We start from the raw sequence: 24,889 nt of genomic DNA on the forward strand, positions 1-24,889 counted from the left end.
TAGGTCTGTGCTCTTTTGACTCTGCGTTCTACTCACTGACTGAGCAGCTACTTCTCTGATGGGTAATTAAGGGGGGGGAGAGTTAGAGGTTGCCTTTTTGTTGATGGGTTAGAATAGGTAGGAGGACGACTGGGGTAGGTGTTACAGAGGCCACGCCGGAGCTAAACTCACTAGAAGGTGTGTACGCTCGTCCCCTAATCTGTGGAGCACTTTTCTCCGTGCCTTTAGGCTGTCTATCCTGGTGCGACCTGACTCTCACACTGAGAGCAGTGCTACTACGGAGTGTTCGCCCGGATAGTAAACTGAGGGTAGTATCCCTTAGAACACACTCACTTTTACGTTCTTTTTTTGGTCCTGAAGAAGCGCCAGGGATCCTTTCTGGACCGTTGGGGCGCGAAACATGTCGACCGCTTGACCACACATAAGTTACCCATCGATACATTATTTTCGATAAGGTAACACCCGACCTACGGGTCTTTTATTATGTCAAGGGTGCTATTCACATTAAAATTTATCTCAGTAACCCTTAGACATTTTTAGGATACCACTTCACAAACACACTTCACCACCACGCAGCTCTTTTTTATTAGGACCCAAACCACACACCCGCATGCACCAAACGGCGTTTTCTCAAAAAGATCTCCGCTAAAGTGACCCTTCGGGGGACCCGTAGGGCATTGCAGCGCCGGCCCGACGAGGAGCAAACGCCCAATGATGAAGCATGACATCCTTCGGGGTGTGTGAGGGCAACATGAGAAACTAAGGAGTGCCCCCCTATCCTTAGATAGTTGGGCCTAATATTAGCCTAGACCTTTTCGTTTCTTTCCTCCCTTTGTCTCTTCAGGAACAGTGTCTCCATTTGAATACTTTAGAATATAAGTAACTGCAGACTTAAGTTGATCCATAGGAGATCTGAAGAACTGCATAAACTGCAGATCTTATTGCATGTTGCCTGTCAGGCTCTTCTGTGGTTTGTGCCGCAGCGCACCAGTAACCCTGTGCACCTGGCTCTGACTGGGTCAGCGTTTCCTACTACATTAATCTGCTGCCTACACAACAGTTACGAACTTGTGCCTATCCTGGGGACAGTGCATCAGTGAACAGCAGACCAGCTGTTTGATGCAGCAGATCTGTCTTTCCTTTGCAGGGGCCAATGCATCCCACCTTCCAAAGGATCCTCCTTCAGTTTGGTAAATTAAGTGACTACGCATGTCTGCAGGGGATCTCTAAGGGATCTATGGGACCCTCTTTACCAGCTTTCAGGGGCTATCCTTGTGGGCACACTGATTTTGTACCACCTGATATGGGGCACTCCGATGCGGGTGCAGAGACTTTACTCTTTTGTAAGGGAGCATGGCCCCATGCAAAGGAGGGAGCACCCCATTAAAACTGCTCCACATTACCTGTGCGCGGCATGAACTTTAGTGCAGAATTTGCTACTCGCGCATCTGCAGTCTCTTCTGTAAGACCAGAGAGCCCTAGGGGTATAGCAAGTGTGCACACCCTTTGTGGCCCCTAGACACTTTGCATAATACAGCAGCTGGTGTCTGCGGTGTAGAGTGAGATTGTAATCATGCGGGATAGGGGTCTTATGTCTGATCTTTAGACTTGGTCCTAAGGTGGTCTACAGCTACACTTCTATCCTGTTTGTAAAATGCCAACTTGGCACATACAGTCCTCGGCAGTTATGAAATAGCAGGGTTCACTTCCTGTCTTTGATCTGGGATTGTCTTCCCTTTCTAGGTTTCACCTTCCTAGCACTTGCGTTGTTTGCAAAATCTCTTGCATTTAAAAACAAGCATTTGCAATGCACTAGGTCTTGCATTTATGTGAGTTTGAGCTATTGGCATTGTAAATGACAATGCCTTTTATTTATGTGCTGGTTTTTAAAACCTAAATAAAAGGCATCGTCATTTAAAATGCCAATAGCTTACACTCGCGTAAATGCAAGACGGAGTGCATTCCAAGTGTTTGTTTTCTATCTCATCTTGGTATTTGTAGTACTAAAATAGATCTACAGGTAAGACAGCACGAACATAGGGAAAGGTAAGGTAAAGCTACTCATGCACAGCATGAAAATACTTAAGATTTCTATGCCCGCGGACCCTCTTTAATAATACTTCAAAATACTACTGAAGTTGCAGGAAGAGCTCGAACAGCGTTTCCTCCTTTACTTTGCTGTCTAAGTTGCCCACATATATGGTCCGGTCTGCTTCTTCCTGTTGGCAGATCATAGTGAAACACATCCCTGGGCACCTTTGCACATCTCAAGCCGTCACCCTGGCAGCTGTGCAACAAATTTTGCAGTGATGAATTCTGGGAAAAGTAACCAGGCCATGGGTTATCACTGAGTGCGGTTGCTGAGACACCACCATAAAGGAAGGACTGGCAATAGAACTGGACGTGACAAGATGCTGTTGAAAGCGACTAAGGACAAGCAGCTCAAGAATCCCGAGAGAGAAGAGGATACAGTTTCAATAAAGATCTGCAGTGATGACATTGTGAAAGATGACGAATAAATGAAACATTCACGCAGATAGTGCTACCGGAATAACAGCTGTGTGACTTACAGCATTTCACTGAGAACGCTCTAGCTATTGTTGCAGGGATTCTGCACATACACAGAACTATGCGCAGGAAACCAGGACCTCAGTGTGTAGTGGTGTACCCACACCCCGATCCGACTAGCTATAGTGTCTCATTAGTTTCCCATGCTACAGCGAAGCTACCAATGATTAGACATCCTAGAACATGTTGCTCCGTCCCTCTCCTGATACGTGGGAACAAGAAAACTCTCGTACTTGTCCACCACATGAGTAAATAGAGCCAAGGAATAGTTTAAGATGCTATAATGCAGTACACGCACCAATACTAGCAACAATATGCATAAGATCAAACAAATCAGCATTGTTATAATTCAATATATAACAAAAGGGGAAATCATAGTATAATGATAGTGGAAACGGGACTATAGCGCCTCGCCCCCCTCCCTGTGCTAGAAGCTAGTTTATTATAATTATAGAAGACCTCCAGGCTTTGTCAGGGGGATCCCATACCTCCGAGTTCAGATGTAGGAATTTAAATCACCGGACAAACGCAGCTCTTCTATCCTGGAAAGCATTTCTCCAAGTGCCTTAACATGCATGCAACGCAATCTTAAAAGCACCAGATTTCCAGGTTTGCAGTGTTGTATGTTATTGCTAGGGACGTGAGACTGACCAAAGCAAATCAACAGAGCTCATCGTTTTTCGACCTTGAACATGCAGTACAGACGAGGAGCAGTGTGTTCAACTAAATATGTGAAATGCAGACAGTTCTCATGTGAAAGCGAGCAAGCAAAGTGTTTACGAGAAATGTGGCATGTAGTAACGTGAGCAAAAGCGGCAAAATGGCAGCCAAGCATATCTAACTTATGCTAACTTAGCAATGTCCGCGGGTGTGTCCATATCCTCACTACACCCTCCCCTTGGTCAGTCCATCGGACAGTGGTCTTAAAGAGAGCACAGCTTTCAAAGAAGTCTGAGCAAGAATCAAGAGCACTTGTATCAATGATACCTCGGAATTGCGAGGGAACGTGAGCAGAGAAAGAAAAAATTATAGTTTGTGTCCAAAGAGGCACACAATAAAAAATAAAAAAAAATCAATCCAGAAGGATATGGTGGCTGAGTTAATCCAGCAAGGTGTACGAACAGTATGTTGCAATAGCTTCCAAGAGGAAGTCATTGGTCTTGTCTGATAAAAGGGTTGCCACCCAATCAAGCAGAGTGAATGAACATATATGTTCCTCAACAAGGGGCGCTTCCACGTAATAAGGAGGGACTAACAAGCGTATAAACTAATCAGAAGGCAGCATTTATGAAGGACAAAGACACAAGCCAATTAAAAATATGACCGGGGGAGTGAGTGGGGCTTCCCTCAGTACTGAATTACCACAGATCTTCCCTAAAGCATCGCTTGCGCGCGGACTCTAGGCTCGACCTAAAAATCTTAAAAGGGGTTTAGAGCCTGCCCATTACCTGCCTATACTTTCCATTGTCTGACCCTCACGTCACTTTACTTTCAGCACCTCCTCCTAGTCTTTGTCTTGCTTTTTGCTTTGAGTGTTCATCCTGCCGTAGAGCCTGGACCAAGTACTGCATCCGGTGGCCAGTGTAATTTGACTGCAGGCTTCTGAATTTGCAGGTACACTTGTTTTTAACTTTTGTTTGTTGTAATTGCTTACAAAGCCAATACTATAATACATATAGCAGCATACAGAGATGGCATATCTGATCCATAGGATAGTTCCAGTCTTCCATACATAGTGCGGCAGATGCATACTTGAATCATGAATGGAGGACCACACACCTGGTAGAATGAGGGGAAATGGGGAAATGTGTGTTTCCATCAACAGGGGAGGGGGAGAATGCGAGTGGGATTGGGAAGAGGGTAATGGAGGAATGGGAAACTGTCATGCCCCAGAGAGCAGAAAGTATTTAAGGGGCGAAGGGCGTGCAAACGCTGCTTAGCGTTCTTGCACTTAGCCCCATTTCCGTCCCGTAGGTGTTTGCCTGACTTCCGGTTGGGTGGTGTTTCCTGTTTCCTGTTGTGGACGAGTTGCAGAGAACGAGTGCCGGCGTATTTGTTGTTCCCGGTGAAGCGTGGCGCTGGCGTTGTTGAGCCTACAGAAGCGGCAGCTCTAGCTGCGCAATTTTCCTCTGGTTGGTGTGGCTGTACCCGAGTGTTTCCCATCACCAAGTAAGGTCTATCAGTTGGTGTCTAGTTCGTGGGTCCCGTTCCACTCGCTGTTCCTTTCAGTGGATACAGGGACTGACCCGTGCCTTAACAGTCTTTTGTTTTTACGTGTGCAGCCTGCAGTTAAGGCGACTCTCGGTCTTTGTCTTGCCGGAGTCTCATTTTGGTTCTTGCTACTTATCCTTTACTATCACTTGCTTTTGCCAAGGGAAAGGCATTCCCATATTTTATCCCTACACTACGTTCTGTTGAACGCTTATCAGGTGGTGATGACTGGCGAGGACCATTGAGCATTGATTTAGGTTTTCCATATTTGCTGCATAGGAAGCACGGTAATTGTCATACGTAACTCTTGATAGAAGGTGGGGAATATTAGCCTTCTTTTATTTTGACCCATATCTATCTGTTCCCTTCAGCCCTAAGGTGACTAATCACTTGTAGAGAGTGGTAGAAGAAGACGATTGTTTAGCCTCCCATCCAGTACACTTGAATACTTACGGGGTGAGTCAGGTACCTTCACTGTGTAAATTCGTACTCTGAGGGATGTTGAGTATTACACTTGTGTCTCATCAAGGGGTCTTCTTATAGAGTGATGCACAGATATTCATGCTGACAGTTACCAGAGCGGCTGACGATAACCTTGGTAGGTTCCTTAAGCTTGAGGATTGAAACAGTCAAGGGTAGTGGAAAATTGGTATTCCTTAATACAACTTTGTGTTACAGCTGGGAGTCCTTGCCTTTAATCCTGCCGTGATCCATCAATCAAGACCTGCCTTTCTCCCCACCTATCCTTGTTTTGTTTCCCTGTTTTCCCCCAGCGGGTCCTCCGTACTCTAGAGTCTGATAGAGTCGGAGGGACGTGGGGGACGACTGCGGACTTTTCTCCGAGGTTCCAGACGCTCCTGTAGAACATCCTCCGCGATCATTACAGAAACCAGGAGAGAGGATGGAAGGGAGGGACCGTGGGGGGGGTGGGGGGTGGGGGTGGGGAGGGGGAGGAGGATCAATGGGGGTGAGGGGATAACAGACAAGATGGCGCACCCGAGGGTTAGGTTCCCTATCGGCAGAACAGGATGCAACAGAACAGGGGAGGCCTCAAAGCCAACATCCCGGACTACATGACGGGGGTGGGTGGGGGGCTAGATCCAGCAGATCAGGGCCGCCACAACAGTGTTGAGCACTTGTTGTTGACCGTCCTTCAATAAGGGAGTCCATATGAGAAGAAATGTGCTGCCTTATCCTGCATATCTTAAATGATTTTCTCATGGGAGTCTGTTTTATACATTTCAGTGAGCTATTCCTTGTGTGTGGGTGCCTGTTTGGAGTGCCATTGGCATAGAATGCAGAGCTAAGCCGCCTTCAATGGGTTGAGGAGGAATCCATTTTCATGGTGTGACAGTTGGGTCAAATCCGCTGCCGTGAAGCAGAATTAGATGGCATGGCATGGCAGTGGATATGGATATCGTCCCAGGGGGCATAGATGCCAGGGCAATCGTGTAGTATGTGAACAATATCTCAGTGTACATGCCCACACCTTCAGCGAGTGGAGTAGCAGCGACGCTGACTTGAGTCTCATCCGGGTTCAATGCCACTCCTACAAGATTTTGAAAAGGCATAATTTTATCTGAGCCGCTTGCGCACCTCGGCTAAGATTATCCAGGATCTCGGTCCAGTCCTCGACCTCCTATTCCAGCTAAAGTCGATCCTGCCACTTCGTCAGCAGTTGCACTCCCTGTGGCTGGGAGTACAGGTGGTGATCAGGAGATTGTATAGTACTGACATCAAGTATTTGAACTGCCACCAAACGCTTAGGTAAGCGAGTACCGGAGGAGGTGGGGCTATACGTTGTTGATCCCCGTCCCACAGAAGCAAGCGCAGTTCGCTATTGAGGGTTGTGAACACATTCTCTGGCATTTTGCAGTAGGAGTAGGAGTTTTGCAAAATATATAGCAGGTGTGGGAGTGTGATCATTTTATTCATAGATGCCCGCCCCATGATCGTTAGGGGGAGTTTCCTTCACCTCCTAACGTCTTCTTGAAAATTTGAGAGGATTCGCCTAACATTACGATCTAAGTTGTTTGCTATGTTAGTAGTAATATAAATTTCAAGATATGTAAACCCTTCCAGGGAGTGTCTTAGGCAGCTTGGGTAGGCCCAAGGCTCCACCACCCCTGCAACCGTGTACAGGGTGGATTTATTCCAATTAATCTTATGCCCCGCGTATTGGCCATATTCCTCAAAGATTTCCAGAATTTTGGGGAGTGTCTGGGCTGGGTCTGTAACATATAGTAAAATATCATCTGTGTACAGTGATATGCATTCAACCTCTTAATGGCGGGATTTAGCTATGAAACCACCTAGTCCTTGGCAGGTACGAACTACACAGGCCAGGGGTTCCAGTATGAAAGCAAATAGTAGGGGAGACAAGGGACAACCCTGCCTGGTACCTCTTTGAATTGGCCAACTCGTTGACATTGCCCCATTGACTCGGACTCTAGCCTCGGGCGCAATATAAAGAATTGTCAACCATTCCCTAAACATAGGACCAAATCCAAATCTTTCTAGGGTGTATCTCATAAAGGGCCAATGAATGGTATCGAACGCCTTCTCAGCGGCGAGGGAAAGCAGCATGTGTGGGCTATCTTGGCCCTGGACTGTGTCCATCCAATTAGCCAGTCGCCATAAGTTAAATCGCGTGGATCGTTTTGGCATAAAACCGGATTGGTTTTTATGTATCAGGGGGGCAATGACTGTCAAGTGGCGCGTTGCAAGAATAGTGGCCGGAATCTTTGTTTCAATGTTGAGCAGCGATATGGGCCGATATGATCCAAATTCTTCCCGTGGTTTCCTTATTTTATAAATTACCACTACTGTGACCATTCTGAGATCTTGTGTTGGAATCCCTTGTTCTTTTGACGTCAGGAACATCTGTACTAAGTGTGGGGCCAGTAGGTTACTATTTAATTTAAAAAAGTCTCCCGGGAGTACATGTGGGCCTGGGGTTTTCCTGGTCTTTTGGCGGCCAACGGCCTCCGTCACTTCTTCGAGGGTTAGGTCTTCCTCCAGCCTATCTCTATCTTCTTTGGAGAGCGAGGGCAACGTAACTGTATCTAAGTATTGGGTGATTTGCGCCTCACTCATATGCAGTTTAACTGCATACAGGTCTTTGTAGTATCGGGCGAAGGGCCACGCAATGTCCGTAGGTGTAGTGTACGTGTTGGTGTTCTCGGATGGTCAGTACCCATCTCGCATCCATCTCCTTCCTACCCAACCACACAAGCAATTTTCCTGCTGTCATCTGTTTTGTACAGCCTGTGCTGGACTGCCAGTTGCTGGGCCTGTATCTCCCGAGTTGCTAGCACCTGGTATACCCTTTTGGTTATTTCGAGTTGGCGCAGTGTATGGCTATTTAGTGCGGAGGTACCCTTTCTTTCTAACCGTAACAGTTTGCCTTCTTGGGCCTCCATCTCTTGAGTTTCTTGTTTTTTTTTATGGGCGATATTCTGTGCCCTATCCCTGAGTACCACCTTGTAAGCCTCTCATAAAGTGACCGCCGATGATACAGAGCCGGTGTTTTCTTTAAAATAGAGCTCCGAATCCACCTTGGGCTCTTTCGCTACTCTGTTATCTCACAAGACCCAAGAGCTCAATCTCCAATTCGCTACCTGATTTCCCCCCCCCCCCCCCCCCCCCCCCTACTTCCCGCTGTCAAGCAGATCGGTGAATGGTCCGAAACGCCCCTAGCCAAGTATTCTACCTTTTCCACCTTTATGATCTCTCCTGCCGGAGCAAAGAGGTAGTCCAATCTTGAACACCCTCTGAGCCCCCAAGAAATAGGAGTAGGCCTGCCTGGTTGGATGTTGTTGGTGCCATAAATCGGTAAATCCAAGTTTTTTTTTTAACTTTGCCAATGGTGCGGGACCTCGTGTCTGTGTTTGATCGATTGAAGGTTCAAACGCACAATTAAAATCCCCTCCTATAAAATGTGTGGCAGGCCCAGATTGCAGTAAGAGCTTTGTCAGTTTATCTAATGTGCATTGCTGATTTCGTGGAGGAGCGTAGGCACTAAGAAGAAAGAACAACTTATGGTTCCAGATGCCCTTCACTGCTACAGGGTCCACCCATTGTTGAGTAATCCGAAAGGGGAGAGATTTTTTAATAAGAATTGCCACTCCTCTCGAACCCTTAGTGAAGCCAGCATGCGCCAAAGTGGTGTATTGTCCCCTCCAGAGGAAAGAACAACTCGAACCCAGCAGATGTGTCTCCTGTAGAAATATTATGTCGGTTTTAAGTCTTTTTAGATGATGGGACACTAGGCCCTGTTTGATTTTATTTCCTAACCCATTGACGTTCCACGTCAATGCCGTTCAGTTAGTATTGTTAATTGCAAAACGATAATTGATTAGTCCCAGGCATATGCAAATCCGACTTGGTCCTGCTCCAATAGAATCAATGCAGCCCAAACTGCCAAGTCAGGTACTCGGCACTGGCCAAGCTTGGGATCGCATTCCAACCCTTGGTTTTGCCCAGCATGCCACCTCAGGTTAGACCCAGCAATAGGCAAATCAGTCTTGGTTCTGCTCCAGTAGGTACAGTCCAACCCGAACTTCTTCTCTGAACCGGAACGCAAGCAAACCTTAGACCATTTTTGGCCTGATTGGGTCTCTTCATTGAGATGCATCTTGGTTCCAGTGGCACTGTGCCCACGCTTACCTTAGACATGGTTATGGTTAGTTATGGCGTACTCTCATATGCCTCTGTTAAAACATTTGATGACCTATTCTGGAACTGAACCTTGTAATTTTGGACTTAGATTCATTTTGAGGCCTGAGATAACACAGAGAAAGTTGTGGAATGATGCTGGCAACCTGTGTACACTAGAAGTAACCTGACCCCTAGAATGCTAACTCCAAGAAGGGCAGAGTAATCCAGACCTCTTCAGTTACTGCCCAGAGTACCAATTTGGTCCCAGTTCATGTTCGTACCAGATTGAGGTATGTGAGGTATTGGTTGCAGTATCTTTGACGAGATTCTAGTATAGAAATATAAACGGGTCATGCATGTGTAGTTTATTTACCAATAATCAAGGAGCGCATTTATAGTTCGTACTCCTTCGATCTAATTTTAAAGCTAAATCACTATTTGCAGACCACGATTTCGCCTGACAATTGAGACTTGTTGTTTAATAGTGGGTATAAATCTAGAGCTATCTGTTTGGTCTTCATACGCTGGTGTTCCATATGTTTGGAAGTGTCTACTACTGGGTTATGCTCTCTTGTTGGCATCCTTAATGGGGATCCTGTGAGCATTCTGTTTCGATCCTATGATAGAGGACGTGGAGGGGTACGATTGTATGTCCAATATTGTTTTGTGAGGCATTTTAGGGACTGTTTAGGGACTGTTCTCGAATGGTACAGTGTTGATATATTATTTAGGTAACCCAGAAATGTACTATGGACTCGTCATTTAGTATATCATATTCACATGTGATCATAACTAATACTTAAATACTTGTGAACATTTTTCGTTTGTGTGTCCATTAGAAATCTATTTCTCTGTGTGAGTGCGTGTATCTATATCGCAGATTTGTTTATTATCAACACACTTGGATGCAGATTGGCAGTGGGACAAAGACCTTCAGAGGAATTCATTTTTGAGGGTTGTATAAGAACTCCCCTTAATGTGTGCTCTTAGATCTTTCTGTATTATTGCTCAGTAGTTATTCACTTTTAAAAAGCTGAGTTTTATGAATTACATTATATTCCTTGAACTGTGATGGAGGTCAGTGAACCCAGATACATTTGATTGTTGAGCGTAATGTTTGAGATTTTCTGATTTAGCTGCCATGACATGGTTTTTGGTCCTCTGTAAGCTGTTCGCTACAATAACCCTTTCTAGACTCTTCCTTCCCCTACCCCTCCTTGCATCATCTCATACCTCTTTTACTATTTGGATCCCCCAAAACAAGCCTTTCTAAACCCTTCCCTTTGACTCTTCCCCCCTCCACCTCCCTTTTACTCTTCTCCCCCTCCACCTCCCTTTTACTCATCCCAAGCCTCCTCCTACTGCTATGAGCTCCAAAGCAGACACAAAAAAAATTCTAAATCCATCGCTCTTCAATCCATATAACAAACTAACATGTCCACCACTCAAATTAATTTCTAATTTCACTATACTAATTCGTCACTAATCCATTATGGGTTCTGGAATAGTGTTACTTGCTGAACAAGCGCTTTGATGCCTCATCAGGGGTAGTATATTTTTAGACAACAAGGGAACCCCAGTAGTATGACCAGGGATGAATACGTATGTGGAAAAAACAAAGGTCAAAAGGAGGCCGCTTGGGTCCTCGTGTAGCCTAGGCTACTAAATTATTTTTGGGCAGCGTTAGTCGGGTGGAACAAAGTAGTGTAGTCCAGGCGGGACCAGTTAAACAATATATGCTGGGACACTAGGTTTGGTATGACATCACATTTATTAACAGCATAAATGGAGTATTATAATGTAATTGCTTGATAATAGTTCTGGTGCTCACACAAAGTGAAAGTGCGTGAAGTGAGGGGTGTTTGTTACATTTAAAATTTACATCGCATTGACAACAACAATATATAAAACTCCAAATTAATTTGTTGCAGTAATGGAGTTTTAGGTTGTAAAGGTCGACAGCGTTTCGATCTTATGAATGTAAGACCATCATCAGGATGAGGTGTGAGCAGGTAGAATTTATGCTGATCAATTTGTGCTGAATACCGGGAGATCTGAAGTACAGCTTTGCAAAAGAATTGCGAGCGGGAAATTTTTCAAGGCCGTGGGGGGGGCCACAGCTGGTGGAGAAGCCCTTGATTACTAGTGCGTTATTCCTTACTGCAACAAGCAGGAGGGTAAATCTTTGAGTATCCGAGGAGCAATGGCCCCCGTGGCCTTAAACTTTCCCGCTCGCAATTCTTTTGCAAAGATCTCCCGGTATTCAGCACGAATTGATCAGCATAAAGTCTACCTGCCCGGGACCCACAATGAGCCTAGGATGCTTGTTTCTGGTCCAGGGCGGACCTGGTTTGGCAGTTCGGGCTGGACTGTTCAATGAGGCACAGGGTCAGGACTGATTTGCATATGGCTGGGTATAAACCGTGCTCCATCCATCATCATCTTGTGTTTGCTTTGTTCGCCCTAAGTTGACATTGACGTGGGTCCCTTGCCCACTTTGCCACTGGATTCAAGCTAGACTGGCTGATGAGGGGTGATGCCCCAAAACCGGTCCCAGGATGCTTGTTTCCTGTCCAGGGAGAACCTGGCTTAGCAGTTAGGGCTGGACTGTTCCCATGAGGGACAGGGTCCAGACTGATTTACATATGGCTGGGTTTAAACTGGGGTGGCATGGTGAGCAAAAGAACAATGGATTTAACCCAGATCTATTGACTGGGGGCGAATGTTTGATTTGCTCTGCATTCCATCCATCATATGTGTCTTTTGACAACTAAGTATTAGCAGCAGTGATTAATTTAGGTAATCGTAGTGATAATTGTGTTGTACACGTATTATTTCCCGCTTTACAACTTTTTCTTGTATTTTACTATGTCTTTCCTCAGCATGCTCATAACTTTGAGGCCCTTGCTTTTCATCTATACTACAAGGGCATTTGGGGCGTATTAAAATACGTAGTTTTGGGTGTTCTACAATAACTTATTTTCAAATATGCAACAGTTTGAACTGTAGCAGCTTAACTTGACATTTTTATTAGTTAATGCTCACACATTTATAAGTTTGGCAAACAAGTCCAGTTTCATGTGTGTAGGGCCCTTTAAATGCAGTAGTCTCCAATCAGATGAACATAGCAGAAGCCTGTGACCTTATCAGCGTTTTGTAATTTTAGCAAAAATTTGTTTTTTCACCCGTTAGCCTAAGGAACGGTAACTTTTTCCAGAAGATTATATTCCCAATGCAAATTAAAAACATTTTAAATATACAAGTGTTTTTTAATGTGTACGTAAAATAGCCACAAACAATTATAATTTTGGTTTGGGATTGAGGGAGGACACTCCATTCCCTCAGACTTTCCGCATCTCCTAGTTGCATGTGCAGTTTTTACTTTTTTGTATGTTTATGAATTTTAGTATGTATTATGGTGGTCTGTGTTTGTTTTTACAGTGTATCAAACAAAGTAAAAGTTGTGTACAATCTGACCTGGCTAATTCAGATCCCTGCGTGAATTTCGTTTTTGCTTTATTACCTCTTATTATGTTTGTTATGCTGTCTTAAATATATATGCAACCCTTGGTGAATTTCACGAAAGGGCTGAATGTGGAGTAACCAGGTCTGACTGTACATTGTCTGTTTTTCTACTCCGCCATCACTGGGCCATTCTACTTGTGTTGGAGCAGAGAAGGTTGTGCTTGGGTTGAATGCATCGGAAGATGAGGAAATGAATGAACGCCACGACGTGGGGGCTGCAGGTAACGTGAAGTCCATATATTTTACTCTTAGATATGTTCGGTGGGACTCGTTGGGCTTACCTTTATTCTATTTAAAAAACAAAGCGTGTGAGGAAGTTGGGTTACAGTGACGAATGAACCTCAACCGTGCATTTTGCAGTACTGTAATGCAAACTCCCTAACTGGTTAGCGCATTAAATGGAGGGGAAGGTGGGACTTCAGTTGTGCAGATCAGAGAAGGATTTTAGTCAGCTAGCGCCTCTATGCTGCTGATTAGAGTGGAGGAAAGTGCACACGGTGTCAGTAGTCCATCTCGGGGATGTGGGTGCATGTGCACACACAATTAATAGTGCACTTGTGAAGGACTCATATCCAGTAAATTGTTTCAGAATATTGAATACTGTGAAAATATGATCCCAATTCTGCTGTGTGTGTCAGCGATGTATGGAATTCTTATATTATTCTCAACGTGGGCCGTGTTCCAATCTATTATATAAGCTTGTCCACACTATACCATGGTCGACAATATGCATCTCATTCTTGGCCCCACCCCGACATTGAAAATACAGGCCGAGTAGCTAGGCCACACCTCTTCTGAATCAGAAGCAACCCCAGGCTGGTTTAGACCTTGTTTGTCCTTTCAGAGGGTATTATTAGGGCCATTGTACACTGCCAGTGCCACTGTATGACTACACACCGTTTCAAATATTGCAATTTACACTGTACAGTGATTGTCATAGCTCATATTATGCCACACGTGTTTCATGTTTATGGCGTGTCGCTTCCGATATCGCATTTGATGCTCCACATTGATTGCCAGAGCGCATGCTGTGCCATTGTTCGTTTACGGTTTGCAACACAGTATTGACTTATGTCTGTTGCATTAAAATGTTGCAACCAGAGGATCAGAGCGTCATTAAAGACATTGCTGATGTGGATGCTGTGGAAATATACACAGCATTTCGGTGATAGAACAAAAATGTAGCTTTATTGTGTATAATATAGTTGCTGAGCAGGTACCGCAATTACTGACCCGGCCTTTTTGCTTATTTGTTTTAAATCACTCTATCGGTTTGCCCCCCCCCCCAAAAAAAATGTCCTAGTATAAATGCATCAATCGATAAAGAAATTGGTATATATCACAAGCATCTGACATAGATCACGTTCGCGACAATAAGAATCTAACAGTTCTCAAGTTAGTTGAAGGTAATATCAATATCCAGCTTCAAACTCTTTATATTTGTTAGTAGTTTGCTCTCCCAGTAGTTTTCTCTGCCCACCTCGTTATCAAGAGACCTATGACGTATTTTACCATTTTGCTGCGTGTGGAACAGATGCTCTCCAGGGGACCCATTCTGTCTTTTCGGTAAAGGTCAACCAAATCGTGCCCCAAGTGTTGATTTCCACCTTTCCCTTTCTACTTCTTTGCGTCCTAGTAAGTGGTTTTCTCGGCCTTCCACCATCTCCACGTTTCTAAACCAGAGAAGTATGGGAGGTGCTGTTACTTCCTCCCATGTCGTGGCTATTATTATAGCCAGAATATATACCAAGTCGGAAGACGTATTTATGGATTTATATTTCCTCGATCTCTAGGCAATAATTCTAACAGGCGGGATTCTGGGCCACATGCTAGACGCGATCCGTTTCCACTGTGTTCCAGTATTTCCTGCTCTGATGGAATTCCCACACCATGTGGTAGAAAGTAGACTGGGTTGGTTTCCCTGCCTCTTGGACAGGTCGCCTCCTGCGTATATTTTGCATGTGTGCCTGGGGGATAGGTAGGTCTGGTGTAAATGGTTAAACTGTGTACATTTGAACCTAGGATTCCTATATATTTTTTTATATAAAAGTATTCCAATCCGTTCTATTCTGTCTTATTCCCTCCTGATACTTTAGCTGCATCGTTGCTGTTTTTTGTAGTGTTCACCTGTGGCAGCTTAAACAGTGCTCCTTAACATGAGGATAGTCTTTTCACTCTCTAAATATCAGCATGAGTTACATAAGTTGAGAGGTTTGGGGTTCGTTTGCCTTTTGAACCCCTGTGTTGGTCTTACTTGAGCATTGTATGTCATAAATTGTATTATTGTTCCAAATTTTTTTCTTACCTTGTCAAACAAGCGAAGAACTCCGGTCTCCTATAGTTTGCCTGTAATCATACATTTTACACCGATCTATTGGCACTTGTCTCCTATTCAGAAGTGTGGTAGACACTATATTGGGATTGCTGGTGCAAAAGCTGCTGTAGCACTCATGTACTTGGTGCTTCGTTTCCAGCTGTACCATACAGTATTTACCAGCTTCAAGGCGCTAAGTGCTAGCGCAGTGCTAGGCAATGCTGGCCTCGGGGTCCCATTCCTCTGCATTCCCTTACCATCTCGTGGGCCATTGCTGATGGGCTGCTAGGCAACAACTCGCGCCATCCCAGCATCCTTTCATCTGTTGGCGCTGATGCTTCATATAAGCAGTCTTTTACCACCCTTGCCCTAGAGAAGAGTGGCTAGGAATCCATAGAGTCCTGCAAAAAATTACAGCGTTTAACAACCCCTTTCCCTATGAACCAATCAACGCTTTTCCCTGGGCTTTGACATATGTTAGGACAAATGTCGGCGATTGCTTTATTTTAAGCACACTTTTTTAATCCTATTTTTGGGGTTTTGTACAATATTGGCTAATTAATGAATACCAACTGTAAATGCCAATGCCCCCAGACCTTGTACGTGTTTGATGCGAGTTTCATAACATTGAGCACATTTTGGAATGTTTCTCTGGACAGCTCCTTGCCATGTATTATAGGCTCTTCCTGTTGTGCGCACCAATCCACTTCTCTGCGCTACGCCACCAGTGTAGGTGTATGCGGATGTTTCCATAGCCAAGCTTAGTCCCTCTTTGCTACTAGGGTGCACATTTTGTGATTATTTTTTTTATATTTTTTATTGTAAACTTTCATTTGCACATTGCTTTGCTTGTTTTTATGCGACTCGTTACACTGATAGTGGCTTTTATGTTCGGATGCACCTTGTTTTATTGAGGCCACATTTATAATTGACCCACAGTACAGTCTTCGTTCGTTTGGTGCATGCACCCTTCACCTTTATTTAACTGCACATAAGAAACCGCATTATTTTTTCAATGAACAGCACAGAGATCGGTTTCTAGGGACGGACCCAAAGCTTTGTTTGAGTTTAGTGCAGGCTGACCGTAGATTCGGCAGCTGTGGGTATATTTGCACCACCTTTATCAAGTTTTGCAGGTGTCAACTTAATCTCCACTCTTCTAAACAAAGGTAGATAGATCCAGTCATTCGGTGTTTTGTATAGTGAAAAGTTTTCCCAAGCTTCAGTAATTGTCACAAACCAGGAACCACCTGGACAGCAGCAGTAGAATCTTCTCTATCACACACAGCGGGTACAGCGCTGAGCACCACAGTTCACAAGTAATGGCTGGTATGCACAGCCTTGAAAAGGCAGTCCATGGTACTGAGGCGATTGTCAGAGCACAGTCGTTGACTAATGACTGGCCAACCACCTGTGCATTAATCTCCACAAACCGGTATGGTCGAGATAGTTCACGCTAATACCAACTCTGGTACGCTCCCTGAGATTTGAATATATGACCAGCAGTTAACACTTCATATGAATCGAGTTCATTTAGGGCAGACCACTTCTGCATAATCAAATTCTATCATCTCAACGCGGTTTTCCATCCCATTTGAAAAGCTTGTGTTCTGTCACCCACATTGTTCTGTACCTTTACTTGTGATTGCTGGGAGTGATTGACATTGGGGGTGAGGGTTGCACCCTATGCCTCTGTAATTAATGGAAGTGCGATTAAAAAAAGTACCACTTCTATTACCCATCCCAGAGGTCAGTACACGTGTAAAACTTGAATGCTGCAGTACTTTATTACAAGACTAAGTGTGAGTTTGACGAGTTGTCCCTGACATGTGGCTTTACTCCCCCCCCCCCCCCCCCCCCCCCCCAATAAATGTTTTTTTTTAAAGCACTTCTGCACAGTCCAGTAGGGTCTGGTCAGGTGACCCTGGACGGTCGAAAATGTTTTCTACTGTCAGCTAGGATAGATTGAAACATGGTGATGTGGCTGTTGTCTCTTCCGTCTTCTGCTCTGCTCGCTTTCTGACACTCTTATCAGTGTAGACGTCTTATGACATCAATCCCAGTGACCCAGATAAAAAGGTCTGGTCTCGTGGTTTATTTTTCTTGATCAAGGTATGCTGTTAACGACTGCTTTATGGCCTATACCCACAATTGGGACAGAAGTACGCTGTCGGAAATTGATGTGCCCCTCCATATCACTGGACAGGTCCAGGACTCACATAGGCAGAGAGTGGCTTAGGCCTCTCCGCACATGCTTAGATTAATGTAATGCCGGGGCCAATAAAGTCAGGATACCAGCTAGATATCATATACTTACACATGGACATTCAGGGCTGGGAGTAAGTCCATATAGCTGGTAGGGAACTTTAATATATTCTTCTGACATAGGACCGATCTTTTGCTGAAAACAGTGTGTTAAACTGATCTAGCTATGTACCCCATAAAGGAACAGTTTAGCACATTTCTATCTTGCGGGGGGGCCTGGGAGCCTCTGTTACTTTCTATACAGAACCCCAGGATATTGCGACATAAATTTGCAGCAAAAAAACGGTAATTTAGCGGTGCAAAAATTTAAATTGTGTAGCATTTTAGCCGCAAATTATTTTTGTTTCTTTTTAAAAACCAAACCTAAATTGACCCCAGCTGGTTCCACCGCATGCCCACGGGCGGCAGGCCCGAATTCTTTCCTTTCTTTTTTTTTTATTTATAAAAAAAAGTCTTTGCGGGTCCCGCTGCTTGCCCAAAGGGTGGCACGCCTGAATTCTTGGTTTTTAAATGTCCCTGCAGTCACACCACCCACTTTCCTCCAGAGGATGGTGGGAGTGCTGAGGGCGGGGGGAGGGGGGGGGGAGGTGGAGAAGATGAGTAGAGAAACTGAATATCTTGCAGATACAAAACTTACTTGCTATTTGGTGCTCCGGTTCTGAGCAGCAGCAGTTTTCTTCAGGCACCTCCAGACAGGGGGATGCGACGCAGCAGGTGAGTAAATAAACACCTCACCTGCTCACTGACCCCTCCCTCCCACCCCCATCTTTTTATATGGTACAGCAGTCTATGCTGCATCAATAAAAGCAATTTTGCAGTCACTTTTGTAAAAAGTTTGGCCTTTTTACAAAATTGTCGATTTCACAATTTTTTTGGGCAAATACCGAAATCCTGGAGGATCTGTATATATCCTGTTGTGTTCTCATCTATCTGGCATTATGTGCTATTACACTGTTTTGTGATGGTACATTATGTTTTATGGTGCTTTATTTTGTGTTGTAATATGTTCTGTTTTGCTTTATTTTCTATTTATTGTGTGTTATTTCTTGTGGCATCTTGTGCTGTAGGTATTGTTACAACATGCTCTAGTAGTAGCACAGTCATCTAGATTTCACAATGGTACACCTAGTTTGCCATTAATAATATGTATTCTCCTTAAGCTCCCGTTCTTGGCTTATGCAGGTTAGCCATGTACATTTCTTCACTAGCGACCAACATTAGTATTGTGTGTGTATCCTCGAAGTCGTTACTAAAGCTGGCAAGTACAGAGGTGACTGCTGTCTTGAATGTATATTCCAAATTTGGTAGTCTAGTTCACCATTAAGATTTGGTGGTAAAAAGGAAATAGCTGACCACACATTAATGCCATTAATATTTCAGTGGCCCAAAATTAAAAAAATGTAGGTCTCGCCTAGCGTTGCAGCGCACATGCGCTGCTAGCTTTGCGAGGCATATTGTAGTAAGGTAGGTTTTAGAAATGGAGTTCAATCCCCGCCCATCGTTTTATATTGGCTGGCGTCATCGTTTATGGTAAATGCTGGCTTCTGATTGTAAACGAGGCTTGTTACCACCCCCGGTCTCCTTTTGTAGACCTCCCATCCGGACTGAACTGTTAACTTGCTGCGTCACACGGTGGGCTTTATCTGGTGGGTGAGCACTATTTTTAAAATGGACACTGATGGGGACAATGGCGGCTGCAGCGCTATGTGCTCAAAATTGTATGCTTTTTACTACTGTAATAAAAACGCAGCGTCTGCTTGGGACACCACACTCACTTTATTTATTTATATTTAGCATATTATAATTTTTTTTTTTACTTTATAACTCAGCACGGCACCGCTTCAATGACACCGCGCTCGGTTTCTTTATATTTTTCTTAACTTTAACACTGAGCGCAGCGCACGCTTCAAGGACACCGCTCTGTGCTAAAGTAAAAAAAAAAAGAAACCGAGAACATTGTCCTTGAAGCAGCGCCACGCTCACATTTAAATGTAACCATTTGCAATGCAATTGGACCTATTGCATTGCAAATGCTTGTTATGTAAGTAGTGCGTGAGCTGGCGTGGCAAAGTGCTTTTTCTGTCTTTTACAAAAGTGCTAGCTTTCGCTCCTTTGTCTCCTACAAGGTGCTTTCTACCACTCGCCCTTCTCCATTCTTTTTCTCATTCCCTACCAGGGCTCCCATTACAATGTTTTTTTTCTTTATTTATTAGCTATACTTCTTTCCCATGATTTATGTGCAAACATAAACATGGCCTTGTGCCTATGACCGCATTGGTATTGTGCAAGTGTGTGCGTTTCTAAGTCGCTGTATTTGGAAAACGAACTGTTTCTTCTTGCACCAGTATACCCTCACTTTTATTTTGTTACTTAATTCACTCCGCCTCACACAGCCTGTGTGGTACAGCCAACAGCCCCCACCCACCACCTTCCTCATTACTGTCTCTGATCCTTGGTTGCTTTTTTGCATGTTTTTAATAACATGAAGATTTTGATGCATATCACATCAAAATCTGCACCTAAGGGTAGCACTGTACTCTTTCCCGTTAAATTCTGACAGGTAAATTCTGGTGAGATAAAGTACCCGGTAATTACCAGGTGTAGTAAATACTTCATCAACTCGTAAGTGCGAACCCCTGTGCAAACGGGTTTATGCAGGAGTTGGACAGCACTGCCCCCATCCGTTCAGTTCGTGATCAAAGCTATATTGTCTATGTCTTGCAGAGAAATAATGTCCCTTCCACAAGGCACCCCGACACTTCCTTTATTCATGGACCTTGGCTGTACCCAGATTGGCGAAATCGCGAAATTTCGCCCTTTATTATTATGGGCCCGTATTTGGCGGGTAGAAGAACTAAGCGGATATGCCAGAGGCCTCAAGGAAATCATGTCATCAAGCTGGTATAAAATCAAATGGCTAAAAGACATGAAAAGCTTATTAACTAAGTTGGGTCAACTTGAATCATGGCTAAGTAGAACTTCACCCCCAAAGCAAACACTTAAAAAGCTTTATTGGGACTGGATTTGTTCTCAAAGAAACTCTAGCACCTCCCTGGGCAGGCTAACAGAGGATTTTCTGAGGTTCAAAGACTGTCCCAGGCGGGAACTGTACCTGGATGCAATTGGAAAACCCTTTGATAGGGCCTTGTATTTTAGATTTAGAACGGGAACCTTACCACTTAACACCTTTACTAAAAGATGGAAATCCTGTATGGAAATGTCTGAGCTATGCCCATCGTGTCTTGTTAAACCGGAAACATTAGCACATTTTATGTTTGTGTGCGGCGAATATGCTACTCCAAGGAGGGTCTGGCTCAAAAACCTATGCCGTCAGCTGGGGACTAGGAGTCATGATGTGGCAATCAGGATACTTATTTCGGACAGTAGCGTACCCTATGCTTGTGCCCTAGCCAAGTTTCTATCCTGGGCTTGGGCTATCCGAGCCAAAAAGCTAAAACAATCTGTTTAATTCTTTTTTAGAAAAATTTCTTAAACTGAAAATGCTGCCACAATTGTTTAACCTCTAAAACTTAACCAACTAGTTGGCTAGCTTAACTGAACAAACATTTTTTGAAACTATTGCTCTTTCTAAATGTTGTAACAGAGATATAAAATCTTTTTAAATGTATTACTGTTGTTCTTAACTGTAACTTTTTATACACTGAGCTGCTTTTATGATAATGACTTTTATCGAAATAAAGCTTTTTGACTTTGACTTTGACTTTGATATTGTCTAGTCCCGAGCTTTTTAAAATTAATTCTTAATATCTGTTAGTCCAATTGGCTCCCCTGAAGCAGACCTAGACTACAACAACCAGAATGCATCGGCATCATAAATAAGACAGGAAGAATATTTATCCTACATGGAGTCCTTCAGTAAACTGTCACTTGTGAGAGGTGATGTCTCTTAAATTTACATGGAACGTTAGTTGACCAAAACTCCTTACTGTGCTCTCATATTCCTGGATCAGTGTATTAACTTGGGCCATACGCAGTAAATTTATCCTCTCTAATCTCTCAAAACCAATCCCCTTCCAGATCAGCTCAGACTGGACTTTTTTTTTTTTGCTACAAAGAGAGCATAATATTACGTAGTGGGCTTGGAGAGGCTTCTTACGCCCTCCTGGCCTGAAGTTTGCACAGACAACTCGTATGTGGATGTACACAGAATAGGGCCGTCTTTATTGACAAGGTAAAATGGAAATTATTTGCTGAAATCAACATTTCATAGTCTGCATTGACATGTCACAGAATATTTTAAAATATTCAAGATGACACATGAAACAGCTTGGTAATATCGAAGACAGCAGCTGCATCATAACATTTGTGGTCAAGTCGCCATATCGCTCTTAGCACCCATTTGTTTGGGGGGGAGGGCAGCGGGAGGCAGTCCTGGGTAGAATTCTCGGTCAGGGCTTCCAAGTTTTCAGCCAAATTATGTGTACCATTCCAATGTTTGCATTATGTATGACATGACATGATGTCTTTTATGTGACACTTCGAGTGACACTTCATCACAAATTGACTTATTGGCATGAAGGAGAGAATCAGTCGTAGCAGTGTAAAATGTGGCCCTCAGCAGCACATTACATTACATTCAGGCAGTGTAATTGCTTCAAGCAGGCCCAGCAACATGCACAGCAGGGAAATGGCAGCTGGAAGGGGGGTCATTAAGCTAGCTGACTGCTCCAAAGTACTCCGCTTTACCAATTTCTTGCATGAGAATCTCATTCAAGCCCCGGTGACTCTTTGCACTCTCATCTGGTGCACTGGATTAATAATGAAACAAAAAGGACTACAGGGACCAAAATGCAAATAAAAAACCCGGAATGTATACAGCACCTATACATGGAAGAGGGAAACTTGAAAGCTCTGTTGCAGATCTGTCTCAATAGTAAATAATTTGGGTACAACAATTCTGGCCTCAGGAGTCCTATGCCAGCATGCCACCACTCCATACCAGATGGCAACGCAGCCCAGCCTTCCATCAAACTGATGCAACAATCTATACCCCAGAAGGCCCTCCTTCCAAGGCTCCGTGCCTTTCTCCCTCCAGCTGATTCAGTACCGTATCCTGAAACTTTTACTTCCTCCATACTCTCACACCCTTCTTTCAATCTACTCATACATTTCATTCCCTTTGGGATGCCGCAGCACTCGCTCATTTAGGGTGCTTGCAGAATTCTTTTCATCAGTAGTCGTACAGAATGCCCCTCTCTCTGGGCTCATTATAGTGCTCAACTGTCCTGATTTTCTTTTATTAGTTTTTTTTCTACTGCAGGCACGACATGCTTTCCTGCAACATTCAGCGCTCCATGCGCGCTTTCACTTTCCAAGCAGCACGAGGCAATGGCGGACGCTTCTTTGAAATTAAATAGGTCTCGCATTTACAAGAGTTTGAGCTACTGGCAGTGTAAATGACGATGCCTTTTATTTATGTGCTAATTATCAAAACAGATAAATAAAAGGCCTTGTCACTTACAATGCCAATAGCTTAAACTCTTGCAAATGCGAGACCTATTACATTGCAAATGCTTGATTTTTTAAAGTTTTTATTAGAATGAAAAGCAACATCAGTCACATAGAGTTCAGCAATCATTACATATTCGGACATGTTATCTATAAATTTTATCAATCAAAAGTTCGGTTTCACTCAGGCATCCATTTCCCTTCTGCTCCATCGGGGTTCCGTCGTTTCCATTTCTGTGGTCGGTGAGATGCACAGGTCACCCCCTGTAAACATTCAACTTTCTCCATTTCCTATCCCACTTGCTGGGGCAATCCCTAGAATGAAAACCTCTTTTTCTACGACCATACATTTGTCTAGGTCCCTCGCCCAGTTTCCTGATGATGGAATATCAGCTGCTCGCCACTTCATAGCTATGTTCCGTTTTCCAACGTATATCCCAGGGTAACCCACTGTTCCACCTCGGTGAGATCTGTCGCCTCCCACATTTTGAGGAGCCCTAATTGTGGTGTCGGTGTGATGTTCTGCCCTACTGCTTGCTGCATGTGCCATGTAGCCCTTTCCCACAGGGTCTGTATGAGTGAACATTCCCACATGATATAAAAGGTTGTCTTCCCCATTACAACGACGGAGACCCAGAGAATCTTGTCGTCTCCCGATCTTTGCAGCGGTGACACCCGAGAAGTATGTTCTATGAGGGACTTTTAGTTGGACAAGGTGGAGCCTGAGAGGGATAACCACCTCCCTGGGTGACATCAACACTGTTTGCCAGTCGTCATCCTCTAGCTGTCCCAGATCCGTTTGCCAATTATTTCTGAGGGATTGAAACAGGTCTGGTAAATTATTGCATAGCTTTTGGCATGTAAACGACACTGTTTTTTTTTTTGGCAGAGAGGAGACTATCCTAGAGGGGAGACTATTCTGGTAGTTCCTCGGTACCCCGGAGAGCTGCTGTGAGTGCGTGACGGATCTGGAGATCGTGAAAGACCTCTCCTTGAGCTAGGTTATACTCCTCCTTCAATTCCGTAAATTGAAATATTCTACCCTGTTTCCACAGGTACCTATTGTCGAGATTCCAATAGTATCCCATCTGTTGAACCCAGGCTGGTTTCAGAGCGTACCCAGCTTTTGAGCTGACCACAATGGGGAATCCCTGGTCAACACATCATGCCAGCCAAGTCTTCGATTGGCCTGACGCCAGACCTCTGCGGTAAAGGCCGTTGGGCCCAAATAACGGCCTCTCCCAGCCTTCGAATAGAAGGCCCCTTGGTAGGCCTCTCGACCCATTTGATAACTAGCCAGGAGAAAGGCGGAGGGCAATGCAACCATTGATTCACCACCACCAGCTGTGAGGCCCAGTAGTACAGATGCAGATCTGGGAGTGCTATACCCCCATCGTTCCATCCCTTGGTCATTTTAGTGATAGCTTTATGGGGTGCCTTTCCATCCCACAACAAAGTCCTAACCTCACTCTCAATGTTTTTAAAATATGAGTCGGGGACCTTGTATGGGCATTTCTGGAGTACATACAGGAAACTGGGGAGAGGCAACAGAGAAAGGGACTGTGTTTGCCAATGTTTTACATCGCTGCGTAATCTGTCCATAGGTGTGGCTATGTTTTTACTGTAAAACAGTGTAGGATTGGGGTGACATAGATCCTAAAGTACCGAAAACCCTCGGCAGCCTTTTTTATATCGCAGTCGGGCAGGAGTGCAGCGATCGTACCGTGGAGGGCGAAAATCACAGAATTGTACCAATTAATGGAGTATCCTGAATATTTGCCAAAGTTGGTGAAGATATTTAAAAGTCTATGCACTGATCTTGCTGGTGTCGCCAAATAGAGTAGAATATCGGCAGCATAGAGGGATATTCTCTCTTCC

General features: G+C 44.2%; 1 protein-coding gene across 12 annotated transcripts in view; it reads left to right on the forward strand.

Moving 5' to 3' along the window:
• Positions 1–24,889, forward strand: part of DGCR2 (DiGeorge syndrome critical region gene 2) — a 375,101-nt gene that overhangs the window by 49,595 nt on the left and 300,617 nt on the right. For 7 of the 12 annotated variants that reach the window (XM_085634829.1, XM_085634831.1, XM_085634837.1 and 4 more), the window contains exon 2: positions 13,113–13,184. The exons of the other annotated variants lie outside the window; for them this stretch is intronic. In XM_085634829.1, the coding sequence (XP_085490955.1) occupies positions 13,113–13,184 (72 nt within the window). The remainder of the gene's footprint in view (positions 1–13,112; positions 13,185–24,889) is intronic. 12 annotated transcript variants of the gene reach the window in all.

Source organism: Triturus cristatus, chromosome 11 (genome assembly GCF_964204655.1).
Source record: "Triturus cristatus chromosome 11, aTriCri1.1, whole genome shotgun sequence".
Lineage (NCBI taxonomy): Eukaryota > Metazoa > Chordata > Amphibia > Caudata > Salamandridae > Triturus > Triturus cristatus.